Source organism: Bombina bombina, chromosome 1, assembly GCF_027579735.1.
Source record: "Bombina bombina isolate aBomBom1 chromosome 1, aBomBom1.pri, whole genome shotgun sequence".
NCBI lineage: Eukaryota > Metazoa > Chordata > Amphibia > Anura > Bombinatoridae > Bombina > Bombina bombina.
The window spans coordinates 461150935-461172799 of record NC_069499.1 but is presented as its reverse complement, the minus strand read 5'-3'; the positions used below and the strand labels follow the sequence as shown (position 1 = coordinate 461172799).

The window sequence follows — 21865 nt, the reverse complement described above, 5'->3', positions numbered from 1 at the left end:
AATAACAAAACTTTTGCTATTTATTGCATTAGTTTCTGCACGAATAATTGGATCCTTATATGAATGAGTAACCAAATGTATGACAGAACAAATTTTGTTCATACATTTGTTCATATGAGAAATACAGTCATGAGAGAAGCCAATCACAAGAGATCAAGAAGCCCAGAATTGATTGTGTGAACGAGCCTGTCTTTGCACAACACTGTCTGGAGCACTGTTTTCACCGCTCAGTGTGGCCGTTGGATGTTTAGGGTTGCATTGACTAACAACATGATGTGTTCCTCTCTGCGCCGGCTGTTCCTGTTGATGTCAGGCGACTCCTTTTAGTCTTAGTGTGTCAGATCCTCGGCACCCCTTTGTTGGATCCAGCTCTGTCTCCTGGATGCGCTTCTTTATTTTTCTGCCTGTAAAGTTACTGACCTCTGTACCCTCTGTAATCTACCTGTCTCTAAGTTACTGACATCTGTCTACCTAACCACTCTTGGACCTGCCTGTAAAGTTACTGACCTCTGCTTGTCTGACCACTTTCCTGGCTACCCTCTGTACGGGACCTGTCTGTAAATTGCTAACCTCTGTCTGCCTGACCACCCTTGGACCTGCCTGTAAAGTTACTGACCTCTGCTTGTCTGACAACTCTCCTGGCTACCCTCTCTACTGGACCTTCCTGTAAATTGCTAACCTCTGTCTGCTTGACCACCCTTGGACCTACCTGTAAAGTTAATGACCTCTGCTTGTCTGACCACTCTCCTGGATACCCTCTGTACTGGACCTGCCTGTTAGTTGTTGACCTCTGTCTGCCTGATCACTCTTGGATCTGCCTGTAAACGTTACTGACCTCTGCTTGTCTGACCACTATCCTGCATACAGGGCCGGACTGGGAATAAAAAGCAGACCTGGAAAAATTGTAGACCAGCACTATAATTCATCAAATATATATATATATATATATATATATATATATATATATATATATATATATATATATGTGTGTGTGTGTGTGTGTGTGTGTGTGTGTGTGTGTGTGTGTGTGTGTGTGTATGTATGTATGTATATATATATATGTGTAAGCCTGTGTAAGGCTGTGAAGTCAGTGATCTGTCAGTGCCGCGCTCGGGCAGAGAGGAGAAGGGGGAGACTGCACTTTGAGTCCAAGCAGCAGACCGTGCAGAAACACAATCAGGCTGTTTTGAGGGCAGGGCCAGTCCCAATACTGTCATAGCCTGCCTAACTAGCAGAAATGCTTTAGCTGCAGTAATTTTACAGAGTGTGCAGGGGCTGTGCAGGGAGACTAATGTAATATATCTCTGACAACCCTGCACTCTGTTTTCTACTGCTTTAACTCTTAGCCACATGAGTGAGGCATTAACTATTCTGCCCTATCTAAGGCGGCCCACCGGGAAATGCCCCGGCATCCCGGTAGCCCAATCCGGCCCTGCCTGCATACCCTCTGTACTGGACCTGCCTGTAAGATGCTGCCCACTGCTTGCCTGATTACTCTTGGACCTGCCTGTAAAGTTACTGACCTCTGCTTGTCTGACTACTTTTCTGGATACCGTCTGTACTGGACCTGTCTGTTAGTTGCTAACATCTGCTTGCCTGACCACTCTTAGACCTGCATGTAAAGTTCCTGACCTCTACTTGTCTGACCACTCTCCTAGATACCCTCTGTACTGGACCTGCCTGTTAGTTGTTGCCCTGTGCCTGCCTGACCACTCTTGGACCTGCTTTTAAAGTTCCTGACCTCTGCTTGTCTGACCACTCTCCTGGATTTTCTCTGTACTGGACCTGTCTGTAAGTTGCTGACCTCTGCCTGCCTAACAACTCTTAAGACCTGCATGTAAAGTTAATGACCTGCATGTCTGACCACTCTCCTGGATACCCTCTGTACTGGATCTACCTGTTAATTACTGACCTTTGCCTGCCTACCCTTCTTGATATCCTCGGTACAAGCCCTGTCTGTTTAGTGCTGATCTCTGATATCCAAAGTTAATAGAAACAGCACACCTGTATCTTTTTTCAATGGGGCACGGAGTGACAGACTTGCCAAGTCTCCTCAATATCCAAAAAATTCAAAAAACTCCAGCCACCATCTTCAATTAAAGACCTTTATTCTTTCATATATAGGGTCCCAGCAACATATACAACGTTTCAAGCCTGCACTAGGCTCTTAGTCATGTACCAGGTACATAACTAAGAGCCTAGTGCAGGCTTGAAACGTTGTATATGTTGCTGGGACCCTATATATGAAAGAATAAAGGTCTTTTATTGAAGATGGTGGCTGGAGTTTTTTGAATTTTTTAGTGCTGATCTCAGTTTACCTATTTCTTCAAAGACTGTAGTTGTACTCAGTGTGCTAGTGTGTATTATAACTTCCCCCTAGCCTTTGCGTCTAATTCTGGACTGATTCCTATTATGCTGATAGATTGATTGCTTAAGCAGCCTGTCAGTATCAAGAACCATTTTAAGATTTAGAGTGTGAGCTTGGTTTATACATTTGGGCCTAACTGACCCAAGAGTGTGAGTCATTCTTGTCATCTTGACACTCATTTACTTTATTACATGTAGTGGGCTCCAATCAATCACTGCTGCATGTGACTTGTACTTTTTTTTTAAGCTGTACAAAAAGATACGTATTGCTTACTATTTGTATATGTCTCATACAGTATTATTAAATGTAATATTACAAAAATTATTTAATATCTTCAAAATAAAATTCTTTATTCTTCATGAAACTAATTTTTTGATGGTGCACGTCTACATGTTTTTATACAGGTTTTTTATGCATAATATGATTCTGATTTTTATAGTGTACATTATATATACTTTTAAAATGGTTAATTTATTGAGCACTTTCTTGTGTGTTATAGCTCACCACCACATACAGAAATGTAGATAACGCCCCTTAGCCAGATAAACTGCTCACATGCATTAAGGTCATCCATCATGGACTTCACAGCAATGACAGATTATTTTAGATCATATCCCCTGAGCCAAGAGCTGTAGATCACAGAGCCCTTTGTCTCAACTTAGCCATTTTGTTCAATGGAAAGGTGCTCACTCATGGACCAGTGTCTTAAGTCATATGTGCATTTTAACAGCAAAAAACTTTCCTGAACTCATTAGAAATAATTAATCGAAATGAACAGTACAGTCCCAAATTATCAGGAAATTCTCATCTGATAAAGAGAAACCACAGCTCCGGATGTACAATACATTGTCTACTTTTGGGCATTGGCACTAAAGTTTAGTGAAGGTTTATCTTTGCATTACACTGTAACCCTTAAAGGGACAGTATACAATCATTTTCATATAACTGCATGTAATAGACACTACTATACAGAATAAGATGCGCAGATACTGATATAAAAATCCAGTATAAAATGGTTTAAAAACATACTTAGAAGCTTTCAGTTTAGCTCTGTTGAAAAGGCGGTTGGAAAGCCCACTGGAAGTGGGAAATATCAGACACTCCCCCCTCCCCCTTTTTTTGCATATGAAAAGACCCTTTACACAAACAGGAGCAAGCTGGAGAAGGTAACTGACGGTATTCAAATAAAACTTTGGGGCTTGGTTAGGAGTCTGAAAATCAGAGCAAAATTATACATTTTTTAAAAAAACAAACTTTATGGGCTTTATAAATAGATCATCTACAAAACATTGATGCAAAGAAAAAATGAGTGTATAATGGCCCTTTAAAAAGACAAATCATTATTGATTCATCTTTACGTTTGACATAATGCCAGTCTTTAGCATATGTACATTTAAAGAAAACGCTTTTGTTCATAGATTAAATCTATAGCTATTGGTAGTTTGTACACTTTTTTGTCTATCATTTGTCATAATGCCTGTTATTATACAGTGTGACAGAGATGAAATATTAATACATAATTAATACATGTATTACTGTTTCACTTACAAAATAGATTTCTTATTAAAAATCTGTTTGTTAAAGAGAACTTTTAAAAATCTGTTTGTTGAAGAGAGCTTTTGTATTTGTGTTTAAATGAACTAGAATGTTTTTATGTGTTTAAAATATCCTCTATGTTTACTTAACTCTAAGCCTACAATGCCTTTCTTAGTGCCTGGAATATGTCTTAAGTATATTGTATATAGAAAATAATATTTCCTGGCCTTTAGAATTGTTTCTGGCTACAATACAAAATTATACTGTATTAGGATAGGTGTTGCCAGTCCAAATCTACTAATTATGAAATGAGGATAAAAACTATTACTTACCCTTTGTGTACTGTATACAGAGATCTGTTTATATACAGTGCTGATTATAGAGCTACCCTTCCCTAAGGCAGTTCCAAGCCCTGTTAGGCTACAGTGAAAGAAAAAGAACTTTATTAAACTATCAAGACCACCTCAATTGGTAATTAGTGCTGCATGTATTATTTGTTTACAAAATCTAGTGTAAGGACTTCATGCATTGTTACCTTGCAGGGCAACTTCCTCCTCCCCCTCCTCCTGTAAGCAGAAATGGTATAAGTTCCAGAGGGTCTTCAGGGCCACAGACTCCTTCTCGGGTGTTATCAGAAAGCCCAAGAAGTGGATCAAGACCTCCACCACCTCCTGAAAGACCAGGTTTGGGATCCCTGCCCCCACCACCACCACCCTCATTATCTATTAGAAATGGCTTTCAAGACTCATCAAGCGAAGGTAAGAAAAAAAAGACCTTGATCAACTGCAGTACCTACCTAATAAAACCTCAGAATTGTATGTTCAAATCCTGTCAGCGCAGATAAAGCCTTTCATTCTTCCTGAGTTTGGTAATGCTAACAGCTATTATTTACCAGGTTTCAATCTACATGCAGGGCCAGTACCCCAAGTGCTTTGAGTTCACTTGGGAAGGAGAGTGCTGCATAAATAATACAATTATTATTATTGCTATGTTTGTCATCAAAATGGACACAAGTATAAAATGTATCATTTAAAGGGACATTCTGATGCAAGAATGAAATGCTTTAATCAGTTAGAGCATGTCATTTTAACATTAGTAATTCTAAATAACTATAGTTTAAACCCCACTAAGAGGTTAAACACAGCTTCTGAGCAGGACACAGCCAATGATTGCAGGGGTTGTGTGACTGTTGCCTCTGATTGGCTAATGAGCCATGTCCAGCTCTGGAGCAGCACGGCTTGCATTTCCTGAGTGGGACTTTACCTATGTATTTAACCATTTTGCATGGGGTAAAACAGATACACCTAGATTACGAGTTGTGCGTTCGTCTTTTAACGCTGAAAAAATGCCCATTTCAGCGTTAAAACAGCACCGCAGCTATTACAAGTCTTGTCGGTATAGCTGTACCGCAAGCCTTTTAGCCTGTAACGCGACGTCAGTCCTGCACTCGTAAAAATGACATTTTTTCATTGGACTTCCATAGCGCTGCCATTACGAGGTTTGCTGTGAGGCTAAAAAGCTTGCGTTATACCTAATAACGACAAGATCCGTACCGCCATCTAAAAGCAGTAGTTATGAGTTTTACGCAATAAAACTGTTAGATAAAACTCATAACTAAAGTGTTACAAAGTACACTAAACACCCATAAACTACCTATTAACCCCTAAATCGAGGCCCTCCCGCAAACTAGTGACCCATAAACCTAACGCCCCCCTAACTTTATATTAAAACTCTAATTTCCCTATCTTAAATTAAATTAAAACTTACCTGTCAAATTAAAAAACTAACGGCTAGATTACGAGTTTTTGTCGGTAATGGTGTGCGGTGCTAAGCCTTTTTTTCTCTACTACCTAGTTAAAATAAGTACAAATTTACCTGTAAAATAAACCCAAACCTAAATTACAATTACACCTAACACTACACCATAATTAAATTAATTACCTAAACTAACTACAATTAATCACAATTAAATTAAATAAACTAAATTACGGAAAAAAAAAAAACACTAAAGTACAGAAAATAAAAAAGAAATTACACGTTTTTACACTAATTACACCTAATCAAATCCCCCTATTAAAATAAAAAAGCCCCCCAAAATAAAAAATTCCCTACCCTATACTAAATTACAAATAGCCCTTAAAAGGGCCTTTTGCTGGGCATTGCCCCAAAGAAATCAGCCAATAGGAATTTTCCTACCTTAAGGTGATCTTCAAGGGGGTAGTGTTAGGTTTTATTAAGGGGGGATTGGGTGGGTTTTAGAGTAGGGTTGGGTGTGTGGGTGGTGGGTTTTAATGTTGGAGGGGGGTATTGTATTTTTTTTTACAGGTAAAAGAGCTGATTACTTTCGGGCAATGCCCAGCAAAAGGCCCTTTTAAGGGCTATTTGTAATTTAGTATAGGGTAGGGAATTTTTTATTTTGGGGGGCTTTTTTATTTTTTTGTAGGGGGATTAGATTAGGTGTAATTAGTTTAAAAATTTGTAATTTCTTTTTTATTTTCTGTAATTTAGTGGGGTTTTTTTTTCGTAATTTAGTTTATTTAATTTAATTGTAGTTAGTTTAGGTAATTAATTTAATTATAGTGTAGTGTTAGGTGTAATTGTAACTTAGGTTAAGGTTTATTTTACAGGTAAATTTGTACTTATTTTAACTAGGTAGTTATTAAATAGTTAATAACTATTTAATAACTATTGTACCTAGTTAAAATAAATACAAAGTTGCCTGTAAAATAAAAATAAACGCTAAGCTAGCTACAATGTAACTATTAGTTATATTGTAGCTATCTTAGGGTTTATTTTACAGGTAAGTATGTAGTTTTAAATAGGAATAATTTAATTAATTGTAGTAATTTTATTTATATTTTCTAAAATTATATTTAAGTTAGGGGGGTGTTAGGGTTAGATTTAGGGGTTAATACATTTAATATAGTAGCGGCGACGTTGGGGGCGGAAGATTAGGGGTTAATAAATTAGGTAGGTGTCGGCGATGTTAGGTCCGGCAGATTAGGGGTTAACAAAATGTAACTAGTGTTTGCGCACCGGGTGTGCGGCGGTTTAGGGGTTAATATATTAAAGTGGCGGCGATGTCCGGTTGGCAGATTAGGGGTTAAACATTTTAGTTAAGTGTTTGCGATGTGGGGGGGGCTCGGTTTAGGGGTTAATAGGTAGTTTATGGGTGTTAGTGTACGCTAAAATCACGGAAAAAAAGTGAGCAGTACACCTGTACCTGCCTGACTCGTAATACCAGCGGGCATTAAAAAGCAGCGTTGGGACCTCTCAACGCTGCTTTTTAAGGCTAACGCAAGACTCGTAATCTAGGCGTAAGTTTGAACTAAAAATTAAACTAATATAACTATTAAACTAAAATTAAACTAACTGCCAATTAAATAAACTAAATTACACATTTAAAAAATCTACTATAAATACAAACTTACCTGTGAAATAAAAATAAAACCTAAGCTAGCTACAATATAACTATTAGTTATATTGTAGCTAGCTTAGGTTTTATTTTACAGGTAAGTATGTATTTAGTTTTAAATAGGAATTATTTAGTTAATAATTGTAAGTTTAATTTAGCACTATTTTAATTATGTTACAGTTAGGGGGTGTAAGGGTTAGGTTTAGGGGTTAATAGTTTAATTTAGGTTGTTGCGATGTGGGGGGCTGGCGGTTTAGGGGTTAATAGGTTTATTTAGTGGTAGTGATGTGGGAGGCCAGAGGTTTAGGGGTTAATAACTTTATTTAGTGGCGGCGGTGTCGGAATAGGGGTTAATATCCTTATTCTAGTGTGGGGGTGTTGGGGTGTGAGGGAATAGGGGTTAATAACTTTAGTATAGTGGTGGCGATATCGGGAGCGGCAGATTAGGAGTTAATAGATTTATTTAGGTGGCGGCGATATCGGGAGCCGCAGATTAGGGGTTAATAACATTATGTAGGTGTCGGGGGCAGCAGATTCGGGGTGTTTAGACGTGGGGTTTTATGTTAGGTTTAAACATTACTTTTTTCCCCATAGACATCAATGGGGCTGCGTTACCGAGCTTTTCATTTCGCGATTGCAGGTGTTAGTTTTTTTTCTGACCCACTCTCCCCATTGATGTCTATAGGGAAAGCGTGCACGAGCATGTCAAAACAGCGCTTGTATTTTGTGCGGTATGGAGCTTAAAACCACCATATCGCACGCACAAGCCGGCTATTTCAAAACCTGTAATGGCTGCGCTATAGGGGGTTAAATAACGTAACTTTTGTTGCGTTCATTAATTTCCCTATAGCGTGCATAACTTGTAATCTACCTGATAGTTTTTTATGATCAATAATGCAAACATTAAATGCTGCATAAGGTTATGTAATGTGTGCATTTTGTGTAAATGTAAGCGAGCTTCTACATGCAGTAGCAAAGCATGCTATTTTTTATCAACAGAATAACTCATATACTTTCAAATAAAGTACTGGACATTTAAATGGCTCAAACTGTTTTGCAGAGTTTGAATGTAATTTTAATTTTAGATCATAGACATTATCCTCTATGACCCCATGAATGTTTGGGGATAGTGTCCCTTTTTCTTTGCCGAGTCATGCTCAGGTTTCAGTAATGGGTACAAACAGGATCCATTATTAACCAATGGTTCATTATAAATGTAACTTACTAGTGACAGCTAAGTATGTGCAGGTATTAAGAATAGCTGCTCCCTACAACTGTTCATAGGGAAACACTATTATTATTATTATTATTATTACTAGTTTTAGCTAGTAGTGTTATTATAACTGTGTAGCCAATAAATTATGCCAAAAAACATTAAAATACTTGAAAAAAAGTAAAAAGATAAATATCTGCAATAAAGGCTTATTTATACATCTAAAAAATAGGTTGCTTACGTCTAAAGGTACCCGTAGAGATATACACTTATTTATAATAATTAAATAAACTTGTTAAAATTAATTTTAAATTACTTTTTTACATTTTATTTAATATTTCTTTAAAAAAAAATTTTTTATAAACATAGCTCTGAATTTAGGTTCCTGAAATAAGTGTTTTTTTTCTGCTCATATTTTCAAAGGAAGCAGAATGTAAAGATATGGTTTAAAGGTAATCAAAAATATAAATTAAACTTTCATTATTTTGACAGAGCGTGCAGTTTACTTACAGGGGCCAATTTATGAAAGTGCAAACGGACATGATCCACTGTTGCGATCATGTGCGCCGCACATCGATAAATGTCATCAGCATATGCTGTCTGTATTTATCATTGCACAAGCATTTCACTAGAAATGCTTGTGCAATGCCGCCCCCTGCAGATTTGCTAGCAGAGGATGTCAATCAACCCGATCGTATGCGATTGGGCGGATTGCTGTCCGCCACCTCAGAGCAGGCGGACGAGTCTTAGGACCGCTGCTTTTTAACTTGTGTTTCTGGTGAGACTGAAGGCTTGCATGGAAATAGGGTTATACAGCCCCATTCGAGCCATGATTAGTATCAGATTTACTTATTTCTCTTGGTATCCTTTGTTGAAAAATTATTTCAATGCTATATATGTAAAATTGTTACAAACATTGTTGCCAGATCGTGCACAAGACACATGCACACAAGAGACCAATGTACATTTTTAGAAAAATAAATTGGATTTTTTTTCAATAGCATGCTGCATCTGAATCATGAAAGTTTAATTTTGATTTTCAAGTCCCTTTAACACTAGCTTTGAGTTGTAAAGAAAAGTCAGGAACAGGGTTGTAATGCTTGATGCTAGTCCTAAGGAACCGTATGCATCTTGTAATTACATTTCTGTTGTCTTTCTATAGAATAATACAGCCAAGTTTAAATATGTTTTAAAACAAATTAACTTTTTATTTGCTACAATAGTTTTTCAATAACCAAACTCCACCCACCACATGCCTTATTTGGACAATCCAATCAGGCATTGAGTTTGCCAACAACAAGGCTAGTCATTAAGTTAGTATAAAAATAATTGTTTTGCATTTGTTACCAGTTAAAGCCAATAAAGGAAACATATGTAGCAGGATTAGCCTTGAGATGTCAGTAGGGTGCATTTCCAGCTCTGAGATATAGAAAATTCTACCATTTTCAGAACTAGCAGGCAACATAAATTCTGAAACTATATTGCAAAGATGTTTTATTATGCATAACTAAACATTTTATATTATAATCATAATCACCTAGATTACGAGTTTTGCGTTCGTTTTTTAACACTGAAAAAATTGCCATTTCAGAGTTAAAACAGCAACGCAGACATTACGAGTCTTGTCGGTATACAGTATCTCACAAAAGTGAGTGCACCCCTCACATTTTTGTAAATATTTTATTATATCTTTTTATGTGACAACACTAAAGAAATGACACTTTGCTACAATGTAAAGTAGTGAGTGTACAGCCTGTATAACAGTGTGAATTTGCTGTCCCCTCAAAATAACTCAACACACAGCCATTAACCCCTTGAGTGCTAATGACGGCTCTGAGCCGTCACAGAATTTCCCACTCTGGTGTTAAAGGGACAGTCTACACCAGAATTTTTATTGTTTTAAAAGATAGATAATCCCTTTATTACCCATTTCCCAGTTTTGCATAACCAACACAGTTATAATAATATACTTTTAACCTTTGTGATTATCTTGTATCTAAGCCTCTGCAAACTGCCCCTTTTTTTAGTTCTTTTGACAGACTTGCAGTCTAGCCAATCAGTGCCTGCTCCCAGATATATTCACGTGCATGAGCACAGTGTTATCTATATGAAATATGTGAACTAACACCCTCTAGTGGTGAAAAACTGTTAAAATGCAACCTGAAAGAGGTGGGTTTCAAGGTCTAAGAAATTAGCATATGAACCTCCTAGGTTAAGCTTTCAACTAAGAATACCAAGAGAACAAAGCAAAATTGGTGATAAAAGTAAATTGGAAAATTGTTTAAAATTACATGCTCTATCTGAATCATGAAAGTTTATTTTGGCCTTGACTGTCCCTTTAATGACGGTTCAGAGCCGTCACTAGCACTCTCCCAACTTGAGGGAGATCTGGGGGCTCCCACCCGCTCCTACCCCGGCGATTGGTGCTGCATAATGAAAGGCATCGCCTGGGCTTCCGTTTTGCGTGGTGACGTCACGCGCAATAAACGTCATGACGTCACCGTGCAACTTTATTTAACATTAATAATGTTAAATATCGGAGCAGGGGGCATGCTGCTTAGAAGCCTGTATCTCAAAGGGTTAATGTCTAAACCGTTGGCAACAAAAGTGAGTACACCCCTAAGGGGAAATGTCCAAATTGGGCCCAAAGTGTCAATATTTTGTGCGACCACCATTATTTTCCAGCACTGCCTTAACCCTCTTGGGCATGGAGTTCACCAGAGCTTCACAGGTTGCCACTGGATTCCTTTTTCACTTCTCTATGACAACATCACGGAGCTGGTGGATGTTAGAGACCTTGTGCTCCCCCACCTTCCGTTTGAGGATGCCCCACAGATGTTCAAAAGGGTCTGGAGACTTGCTTGGCCAGTCCATCACCTTTACCCTCAGCTTCTTTTGCAAGGCAGTGGTCGTCTTGGAGGTGTGTTTGGGGTCGTTATTATGTTTGAATACTGCCCTGCGGCTAAGTCTCCGAAGGGAGGGGATCATGCTCTGCTTCAGTATGTCACAGTACATGTTGGCATTCATGGTTCCCTCAATGAACTGTAGCTCCCCAGTGCCAGCAGCACTTATGCAGGCCCAGACCATTACACTCCCACCACCATGTTTGACTGTAGGCAAGACACATTTGTCTTTGTACTCCTCACCTGGTTGCCGCCACACACGCTTGACACCATCTGAACCAAATAAGTTTATCTTGGTCTCATCTGAACCACAGGTCATGGTTCCAGTAAGCCATGTCCTTAGTCTGCTTGTCTTCAGCAAACTGTTTGCGGGCTTTCTTGTGCATCATCTTTAGAAGAGGCTTCCTTCTAGGATGACAGCCATGCAGACCAATTTGATGCAGTGTGCGGCGTATGGTCTGAGCACTGACAGGCTTACCCCCCACCTCTTCAACCTCTGCAGCAATGCTGGCAGCACTCATACGTCTATTTCCCAAAGACAACCTCTGGATATGACGCTGAGCATGTGCAGTCAACTTCTTTGGTCAACCATGGCAAGGCCTGTTCTGAGTGGAACCTGTCCTGTGAAACCACTGTATGGTCTTGCCCGCCATGCTACAGCTCAGTTTCAGGGTCTTGGCAATCTTCTTATAGCCTAGGCCATCTTTATGTAGAGCAAGAATTCTTTTTTTCAGATCCTCAGGGAGTTCTTTGCCATGAGGTGCCATGTTGAACTTCAATTGACCAGTATGAGAGAGTGTGAGAGCGATAACACCAAATTTAACACATCTGCTCCCCATTCACCTGAGACCTTGTAACACTAATGAGTCACATGACACCGGGGAGGGAAAATGGCTAATTAGTTCCCAATTTGGACATTTCCACTTAGGGGTGTATTCACTTTTGTTGCCAACGTTTTAGACATTAATGGCTGTGTGTTTAGTTATTTTTTAAGGACAGTAAATCTACACTATTATACAGGCTGTACACTCACTATTTTACATTGTAGCAAAGTGTAATTTCTTCAGTGTTGTCACATGAAAAGATATAATAAAATATTTACAAAAATGTGAGGGGTGTACTCACTTTTGTGAGATACTGTATCTGGACTGCAAGCCTTTTAGCCAGTAACGCATCAGTCCTGCACTCGAAAAAATGATGTTTTTGCGTGGGATTTACATAGCGCTGCCATTTCAAGTTTTGCGGTGAGGCTTAAAAGCTTGCGTTACACTCTATAACGACGCGGTCCGTTTCGCAATATGAGACCAGTAGTTATGAGTTTTACGCAACAAAACTGTTACACAAAACTCATAACTAAAGTGTTACAATGTACACTAACACCCATAAACTACCTATTAACCCCTAAACCGAGGCCCTCCCGCATCGGAAACACTATATTAAAGTTATTATCCCCTAATCTGCTCCCGACATCGCCCCCGATAATAAAATTTACTAACCCCTATTCCGCCGCTCCCTGACATCGTCGCAACTATAATAAAGATATTAACCCCTATTCCATCACTCCCTGACATTGCCGCCACTAAAGTTATTAACCCCTAAACCTCTATCCTCCCACATCACTGCCCTTAAATAAGCCTATTAACCCCTAAACCGACAGCCCCCCACATCGCCAAAAACTAAATTAAACTATTAATCCTCTAAACCTAACAACCCCCTAACTTTAAAATTTCAAGATCCCTATCTTAAAATACATAAAAACTTACCTGGGAAATTAGAAAAAACTAAATTTAAACTATAAATTAAACTAACATTGCTATTATACTATAATTAAAATAGCTATCAATTAAATAAATCAAATTACTCATTAAAAAAACTAACACTACTAAAAAAAAAATTAATCTACAGTTACAAAAAATTAAAAATACTAAATTACTGCAAAAATATTTTTATATCTGCCCCATAATTAAATAACATGTGAACCTCAATTAAGAAAAACAAAAAATATATATTATAGCTACTGTGAATTTTTAATGTTCATGGAGCTGTGCATTTTTAAATGAACCACATTCTTTTTCAACCTGTTTTACATATTCACAGAAAATAAACTATAACATGTCTTCCTGTACATATGTAAGAAATCTGTCACTGAGTTTAGCAAAATGCTAGTGATAAATGATGAATTTATATTTATAACCGTCTTATTGTTTTGTGTTTAGATGAATGGGAAAGAAGATTTTCGTTTCATCCCTTGTCTGATTTACCACCTCCAGAACCCTTTGTTCCAACAAGTAAAACCTACCCCAGCAAACTAATGAGAGGAGATAGCCGAAGTAAGTACTTTTGTCTATGGTTGTTGCTAAAAATATTTTTTTCTGTTATTAATTAGAATGTAAGATTTACCTGTATATTTTTGTAGCTTGTACTGTGTGGAAGTTACTTTATATGCAGAAATAATAACAACGGTTTATATAAATGGCTTGGACATAAAATCATAAACACTGTAGCTTGATCATAACCCATTCAGGTTGCTTGTTTATGTTAAACACAAGAGACAAATTCCATTATAGTGTTATTCTAAATATATGCAAAATTATACCCCAACCTGGAACTGCAGGTAAGAAATACAAAGACCAGAAGAGCTGCTGGTGCAACGCCGCCCCCTGCAGACTCGCGGCCAGCAGGGAGGTGTCAATCAACCCGATCATACTCGATCGGGTTGAATTCCGGCAATGTCTGTCCGCCTGTGTAGAGCAGGAGGACAGGGTTATGGAGCAGCGGTCTTTAGACCGCTACTTCATAACTGCTGTTTCTGGCGAGTCTGCAGGCTCACCAGAAACACGGGCCCTCAAGCTCCATTTCTGTGGGTGCCCTAGTAGCTATGTTTCTAAATGTCAGCACTAAAATACATTGCTCTGCTTGTTTAATAAGCACAAATTAGGGTACAATAATATGTGAATACATTCTAATTTGGTTGTACGTACATGAAAGAACCTTATTTAAATGGAGTGAAATTGAAAAGACACATAGAGATATGTAGGCTTTATTTTGGCTTAAATTAAAGGGACATGAAAATCAAAATGAATGTTTCATGATTTAAATAAAGCATACAGTTTTAAAAACTTAAAACATTTCCATGATACCATACTGAGGTAAGTTCAGGAATGGCTATGTGTCTTGAGCACTATATGAAAGCAGTGATCCCACAAATGGTTATATTATACATATAGATATGTGCACGCTCCTAAACCTACCTTAGTATGATCTCATGAAAAAGAGCTAATCTTCAACAAAAATACCAAGAGAAAGAGGTACAATATACAATACGAATGAATTAGAGATTTGTTTTAACGTTCACGCTCTGTATAATCATGCAAGTTTAAATTTGATCTCTGTGTCCCTTTAAGAGGCAGTAAACTAAAATAAATAACTACAACATCATACTTATCGACCACCATAATTTAAACATGTTTACAAAAGATATGTTAAAGTTTGTCTAAATTGGTATTTAAACATGGTTAAAGGGACAGTAAACATTGTTAATGTTGTGTCTCATCGCAGCGCAGTTCCACATTTTAAAAACCTGTAATAAATATCAAAATACTCTCTTTTCGATACGACAAAGGAAAAAACATCTGCAATTTATCTTAAAATTGGGTATATTCTTTATTCTAGGTAACATTGCTAAATGCTGTGTGTTTGTGTTTCTCATTAGCTTACTAACATGTCAGGGATAAATGTAATGTACAAAATCAGGGCACATAAGATTGTGCTATATGAAAACTTGCATTTGTGCCAGGGCTTCAGTATCATATAACAACCATTTGCAAATGTTCTTTAACCTCCCATTTATATTTTCATTCTATAATTTTGAGAATTTACAAAACATTTTTTTCTCCTATTTCAGGTGGTTCTACCAGAAAAGAACGAGGTGCCCCACCATTGCCTCCAATACCGAGGTGAAGTGGATGATACACTCTGATTGATTCCATGTTTGTTCCTGGGGAATAAGTTTTAATGTTGCTTATGCGTTAATGGATTGGATTCCTATGCCTATATACAGACCATTTTGGAAAATATAAAAATATATAAGATTTTGTGTCAATGTACTGAAGATACAAAGGTGCATTGCTGCACTCCTGCCGAATATGTTCATGAACTGATTTCACTGATAATCTAAACTTTGACCTTGTAGTTAGTTATACGTATAAAATTCAATATGATTTGACAGTTGCTTATATGAAATATGTAAGTTGTGATGCTGTTATGTGAACCAAAGCCAATGTTTAACTGATTAAATACATTACATACACAATCTCTCCTCAGATATGAAAATAATCAAGTTAACATTTCACTTTCACGATAGAGTGTACAATTTTAAACAAGCTTCTAATATCACATTTGCTTTGTTCTATTGGTGCCCTTTTTTGAAAAGTAAACAGGTAAGCTCATAGGAGCTCAGGAGCGTGCATATTTTATAAAATTGCTACATTGTTGCAAGCACTGCTACCACAGAGTGCTAAAGACGTGCCCGCTCCTGAAGCTCCTATGAGCCTGCCTAGGTTTACCAAGGTTACCAAGAAAACAAAGCAAATTTGACAATAGTGGTAAATAATGAAAAAGGTGTTTTATTGCAGTGAATCTGAATCATGAACCTTTAGTTTTGAACTTGACTTTGCCTTTAAATATTTTCAGTATTGCTGCAGGAAAAGATGTGTCAGTTCTTGGTGCACATTTATAAATAAGCATGCAGTGATCTAGAACATATTTATGAATCAAATTACATATTTACACATTTACAGTATTGTTAAATGTAACCTTTAAATAAAACCAATGAATATGTTCATTACTATAACAATATATAATATCAGCAACTTCCCTGTTCAATTATAATTAGATTATTTTCTGTTTTTATCATCTTGATCTAACAAGTAAAGATGGTGAAAAATATCAAACATTATTAACATGAGTGATCACAGCCGTGCATTGCTGTGAATACAATAGGTGCATGTATGCTCAAGACATACAGTGAAGACAAAAGGATTCTATAATTATTTAAGGATAAGGTAGATCTAAAAATATAGAATTGCACATTATGTACTGTTTATTTTTGAATATTATACATTTTTCTTTTAATGTTACATGGTGTGAGATTAATGTGTCTAAATTGATTTTTCGACCAAAGAATTTTAAATGTTTTAGACAATGAAAAAGCACAAATATTCTTACATATGTAATTATATTTGTTTGCAATGTGTTTATTTTTAATGTGTTTATTTTGTTTTGTTGTTTTACATTTCTTTTTTTATTGATGCACATGATGTTTAAATGCTATATCTACTATCTATGTTTTCTTTAAACTGTCACCTTATAATATATTAATGTTTTTACATTTCCATTTTCCCCAATTTGAAGTACATTTGTTTTACATTCTATTTTAACCGTTTAAAGAACCTATAAATCATCTTTCTATATTTTTAAAAGCAAATACTCATATTTGACACACCACTGCATACCATGTCATAATCTACAGTATCTCCCTTTCAAATGGCAAAGAGAGTCTGTTAGATGACAAAGATTAATATTCGAGGTGACGAGGATCAGTGTTATTGTATCAGAGATCTGTAAAATGCACCTCACAAGTGATTTGTTGAGAAAACAAATCTTTTGTATACTTTATGCAACAAAATAATAACGTTCTTGTATTTGACAACTGCTTCCAAGCATAACCACCAACTTTGCCTTAGAGATTGCAAACGTCTTCTCCCGTGAATCATTATTACTAATTTACTGTTTTTTCTGCGTTTTCAATCAAAACACAAGGCCTAAAGCCTGGAATTTCTGCAGAGTTTGTATTCATGTTCAGAGTATGTCATATACATTTGTTAGGTATAATGTAAGGCTTAGTGGATAGTGGTCATTCTATTGTAATAGCTACAATTTCTACTTTTCCCACTAGACACTGCAGCTGAAACCAGGTTGTTGCTAAGAAATGCCATTGTTTATTACTATTATTATTATTAGATATATATATATATAGTATCTCCAGCAAGTATTGTATTTAACTGTACATACCTGTTTACAAGACTCTTATTAGTGCCTTGATGTCATTTAAATATATTTCAAAGATTTGATCAAAATCTATATCCACACCAAACATTTCTGGCTTTACCTGTTTGAAAAAATCTTTTGTGTGTGTGATGGTTTACTATAAAAGGGTCTGTGTTGGGCTTGAGCAATATGACACATTTAAATACCAGTTAGGTAGACGGCTACAAGTTGAATGTAATATCCCCACACTGATAGAAGGCACTGTTAAAGGGACAGTGTATTGGAAAATTGTTTTTCCCTTAATGTGTTTCCAACGACTTGTTATACCATCTGCAGAGTATAAAATGTATGAGAAGATGCTTCTTCTTGTTTATTTGTGTAAATTAAATAGCTGGTTTTCTTCTTTGAAACCACAAAACCATTAAAATGTTTTTAATTTTTGCAGGGATATCAGATCTCCCTATTTTATCACTTTCGTATCTGACATCAAAAACTTAGGCCTAGATTTAGAGTTCGGCGGTAAAAGGGCTGTTAACGCTCCGCGGGTTTTTTTCTGGCCGCACCATAAATTTAACTCTGGTATCGAGAGTTCAAACAAATGCTGCGTTAGGCTCCAAAAAAGGAGCGTAGAGCATTTTTACCGCAAATGCAACTCTCGATACCAGAGTTGCTTACGGACGCGGCCGGCATCAAAAACGTGCTCGTGCACGATTCTCCCATAGGAAACAATGGGGCTGTTTGAGCTGAAAAAAAACCTAACACCTGCAAAAAAGCAGCGTTCAGCTCCTAACGCAGCCCCATTGTTTCCTATGGGGAAACACCTCCTAAGTCTGCACCTAACACCCTAACATGTACCCCGAGTCTAAACACCCCTAACCTTACACTTATTAACCCCTAATCTGCCGCCCCCGCTATCGCTGACCCCTGCATTACACTTTTAACCCCTAATCTGCCGCTCCGTAAACCGCCGCCACCTACGTTATCCCTATGTACCCCTAATCTGCTGCCCTAACATCGCCGACCCCTATGTTATATTTATTAACCCCTAATCTGCCCCCCACAACGTCGCCGACACCTACCTACACTTATTAACCCCTAATCTGCCGAGCGGACCTGAGCGCTACTATAATAAAGTTATTAACCCCTAATCCGCCTCACTAACCCTATCATAAATAGTATTAACCCCTAATCTGCCCTCCCTAACATCGCCGACACCTACCTTCAATTATTAACCCCTAATCTGCCGACCGGAGCTCACCGCTATTCTAATAAATGTATTAACCCCTAAAGCTAAGTCTAACCCTAACACTAACACCCCCCTAAGTTAAATATAATTTTTATCTAACGAAATAAATTAACTCTTATTAAATAAATAATTCCTATTTAAAGCTAAATACTTACCTGTAAAATACATCCTAATATAGCTACAATATAAATTATAATTATATTATACCTATTTTAGGATTAATATTTATTTTACAGGCAACTTTGTAATTATTTTAACCAGGTACAATAGCTATTAAATAGTTAAGAACTATTTAATAGTTACCTAGTTAAAATAATTACAAATTTACCTGTAAAATAAATCCTAACCTAAGATATAATTAAACCTAACACTACCCTATCAATAAAATAATTAAATAAACTACCTACAATTACCTACAATTAACCTAACACTACACTATCAATAAATTAATTAAACACAATTGCTACAAATAAATAAAATTAAATAAACTATCTAAAGTACAAAAAATAAAAAAGAACTAAGTTACAGAAAATAATAAAATATTTACAAACATAAGAAAAATATTACAACAATTTTAAACTAATTACACCTACTCTAAGCCCCCTAATAAAATAACAAAGCCCCCCAAAATAAAAAATTCCCTACCCTATTCTAAAATACAAATATTACAAGCTCTTTTACCTTACCAGCCCTGAACAGGGCCCTTTGCGGGGCATGCCCCAAGAATTTCAGCTCTTTTGCCTGTAAAAAAAAACATACTATACCCCCCCCCCAACATTACAACCCACCACCCACATACCCCTAATCTAACCCAAACCCCCCTTAAATAAACCTAACACTACCCCCCTGATGATCTTCCTACCTTGTCTTCACCATGCCAGGTTCACCGATCCGTCCTGGCTCCAAGATCTTCATCCAACCCAAGCGGGGGCTAGACATCCACTGAAGAAGTCCAGAAGAGGGTCCAAAGTCTTCCTCCTATCCGGCAAGAAGAGGACATCCGGACCGGCAAACATCTTCTCCAAGCGGCATCTTCTATCTTCTTCCATCCGATGACGACCGGCTCCATCTTGAAGACCTCCAGCGCGGATCCATCCTCTTCTTCCGACGACTAGACGACGAATGACGGTTCCTTTAAGGGACGTCATCCAAGATGGCGTCCCTCGAATTCCGATTGGCTGATAGGATTCTATCAGCCAATCGGAATTAAGGTAGGAATTTTCTGATTGGCTGATGGAATCAGCCAATCAGAATATAGTTCAATCCGATTGGCTGATCCAATCAGCCAATCAGATTGAGCTCGCATTCTATTGGCTGATCGGAACAGCCAATAGAATGCGAGCTCAATCTGATTGGCTGATTGGATCAGCCAATCGGATTGAACTATATTCTGATTGGCTGATTCCATCAGCCAATCAGAAAATTCCTACCTTAATTCCGATTGGCTGATAGAATCCTATCAGCCAATCGGAATTCGAGGGACGCCATCTTGGATGACGTCCCTTAAAGGAACCGTCATTCGTCGTCTAGTCGTCGGAAGAAGAGGATGGATCCGCGCTGGAGGTCTTCAAGATGGAGCCGGTCGTCATCGGATGGAAGAAGATAGAAGATGCCGCTTGGAGAAGATGTTTGCCGGTCCGGATGTCCTCTTCTTGCCGGATAGGAGGAAGACTTTGGACCCTCTTCTGGACTTCTTCAGTGGATGTCTAGCCCCCGCTTGGGTTGGATGAAGATCTTGGAGCCAGGACGGATCGGTGAACCTGGCATGGTGAAGACAAGGTAGGAAGATCATCAGGGGGGTAGTGTTAGGTTTATTTAAGGGGGGTTTGGGTTAGATTAGGGGTATGTGGGTGGTGGGTTGTAATGTTGGGGGGGGGGTATAGTATGTTTTTTTTTACAGGCAAAAGAGCTGAAATTCTTGGGGCATGCCCCGCAAAGGGCCCTGTTCAGGGCTGGTAAGGTAAAAGAGCTTGTAATATTTGTATTTTAGAATAGGGTAGGGAATTTTTTATTTTGGGGGGCTTTGTTATTTTATTAGGGGGCTTAGAGTAGGTGTAATTATTTTAAAATTGTTGTAATATTTTTCTTATGTTTGTAAATATTTTATTATTTTCTGTAACTTAGTTCTTTTTTATTTTTTGTACTTTAGATAGTTTATTTAATTTTATTTATTTGTAGCAATTGTGTTTAATTAATTTATTGATAGTGTAGTGTTAGGTTAATTGTAGGTAATTGTAGGTAGTTTATTTAATTATTTTATTGATAGGGTAGTGTTAGGTTTAATTATATCTTAGGTTAGGATTTATTTTACAGGTAAATTTGTAATTATTTTAACTAGGTAACTATTAAATAGTTCTTAACTATTTAATAGCTATTGTACCTGGTTAAAATAATTACAAAGTTGCCTGTAAAATAAATATTAATCCTAAAATAGGTATAATATAATTATAATTTATATTGTAGCTATATTAGGATGTATTTTACAGGTAAGTATTTAGCTTTAAATAGGAATTATTTATTTAATAAGAGTTAATTTATTTCGTTAGATAAAAATTATATTTAACTTAGGGGGGTGTTAGTGTTAGGGTTAGACTTAGCTTTAGGGGTTAATACATTTATTAGAATAGCGGTGAGCTCCGGTCGGCAGATTAGGGGTTAATAATTGAAGGTAGGTGTCGGCGATGTTAGGGAGGGCAGATTAGGGGTTAATACTATTTATGATAGGGTTAGTGAGGCGGATTAGGGGTTAATAACTTTATTATAGTAGCGCTCAGGTCCGCTCGGCAGATTAGGGGTTAATAAGTGTAGGTAGGTGTCGGCGACGTTGTGGGGGGCAGATTAGGGGTTAATAAATATAACATAGGGGTCGGCGATGTTAGGGGTAGCAGATTAGGGGTACATAGGGATAACGTAGGTGGCGGCGATTTGCGGTCGGAAGATTAGGGGTTAATTATTTTAAGTAGCTTGCGGCGACGTTGTGGGGGGCAAGTTAGGGGTTAATAGATATAATACAGGGGTCGGCGGTGTTAGGGGCAGCAGATTAGGGGTACATAAGTATAACGTAGGTGGCGGTCGGCAGATTAGGGGTTAAAAATTTTAATCGAGTGGCGGCGATGTGGGGGGACCTCGGTTTAAG

General features: G+C 37.4%; 1 protein-coding gene across 3 annotated transcripts in view; it reads left to right on the top strand.

Moving 5' to 3' along the window:
• Positions 1-17924, top strand: part of WIPF1 (WAS/WASL interacting protein family member 1) — a 189245-nt gene extending 171321 nt beyond the window's left edge. For all 3 annotated transcript variants that reach the window (XM_053698466.1, XM_053698464.1, XM_053698467.1), the window contains exons 6-8: positions 4447-4662; positions 13652-13765; positions 15340-17924. In XM_053698466.1, coding sequence (XP_053554441.1) covers positions 4447-4662; positions 13652-13765; positions 15340-15395 — 386 coding nt within the window. In that variant the 3' untranslated portion in view covers positions 15396-17924. The remainder of the gene's footprint in view (positions 1-4446; positions 4663-13651; positions 13766-15339) is intronic.
• The last annotated feature ends 3941 nt before the right edge of the window (positions 17925-21865 follow it).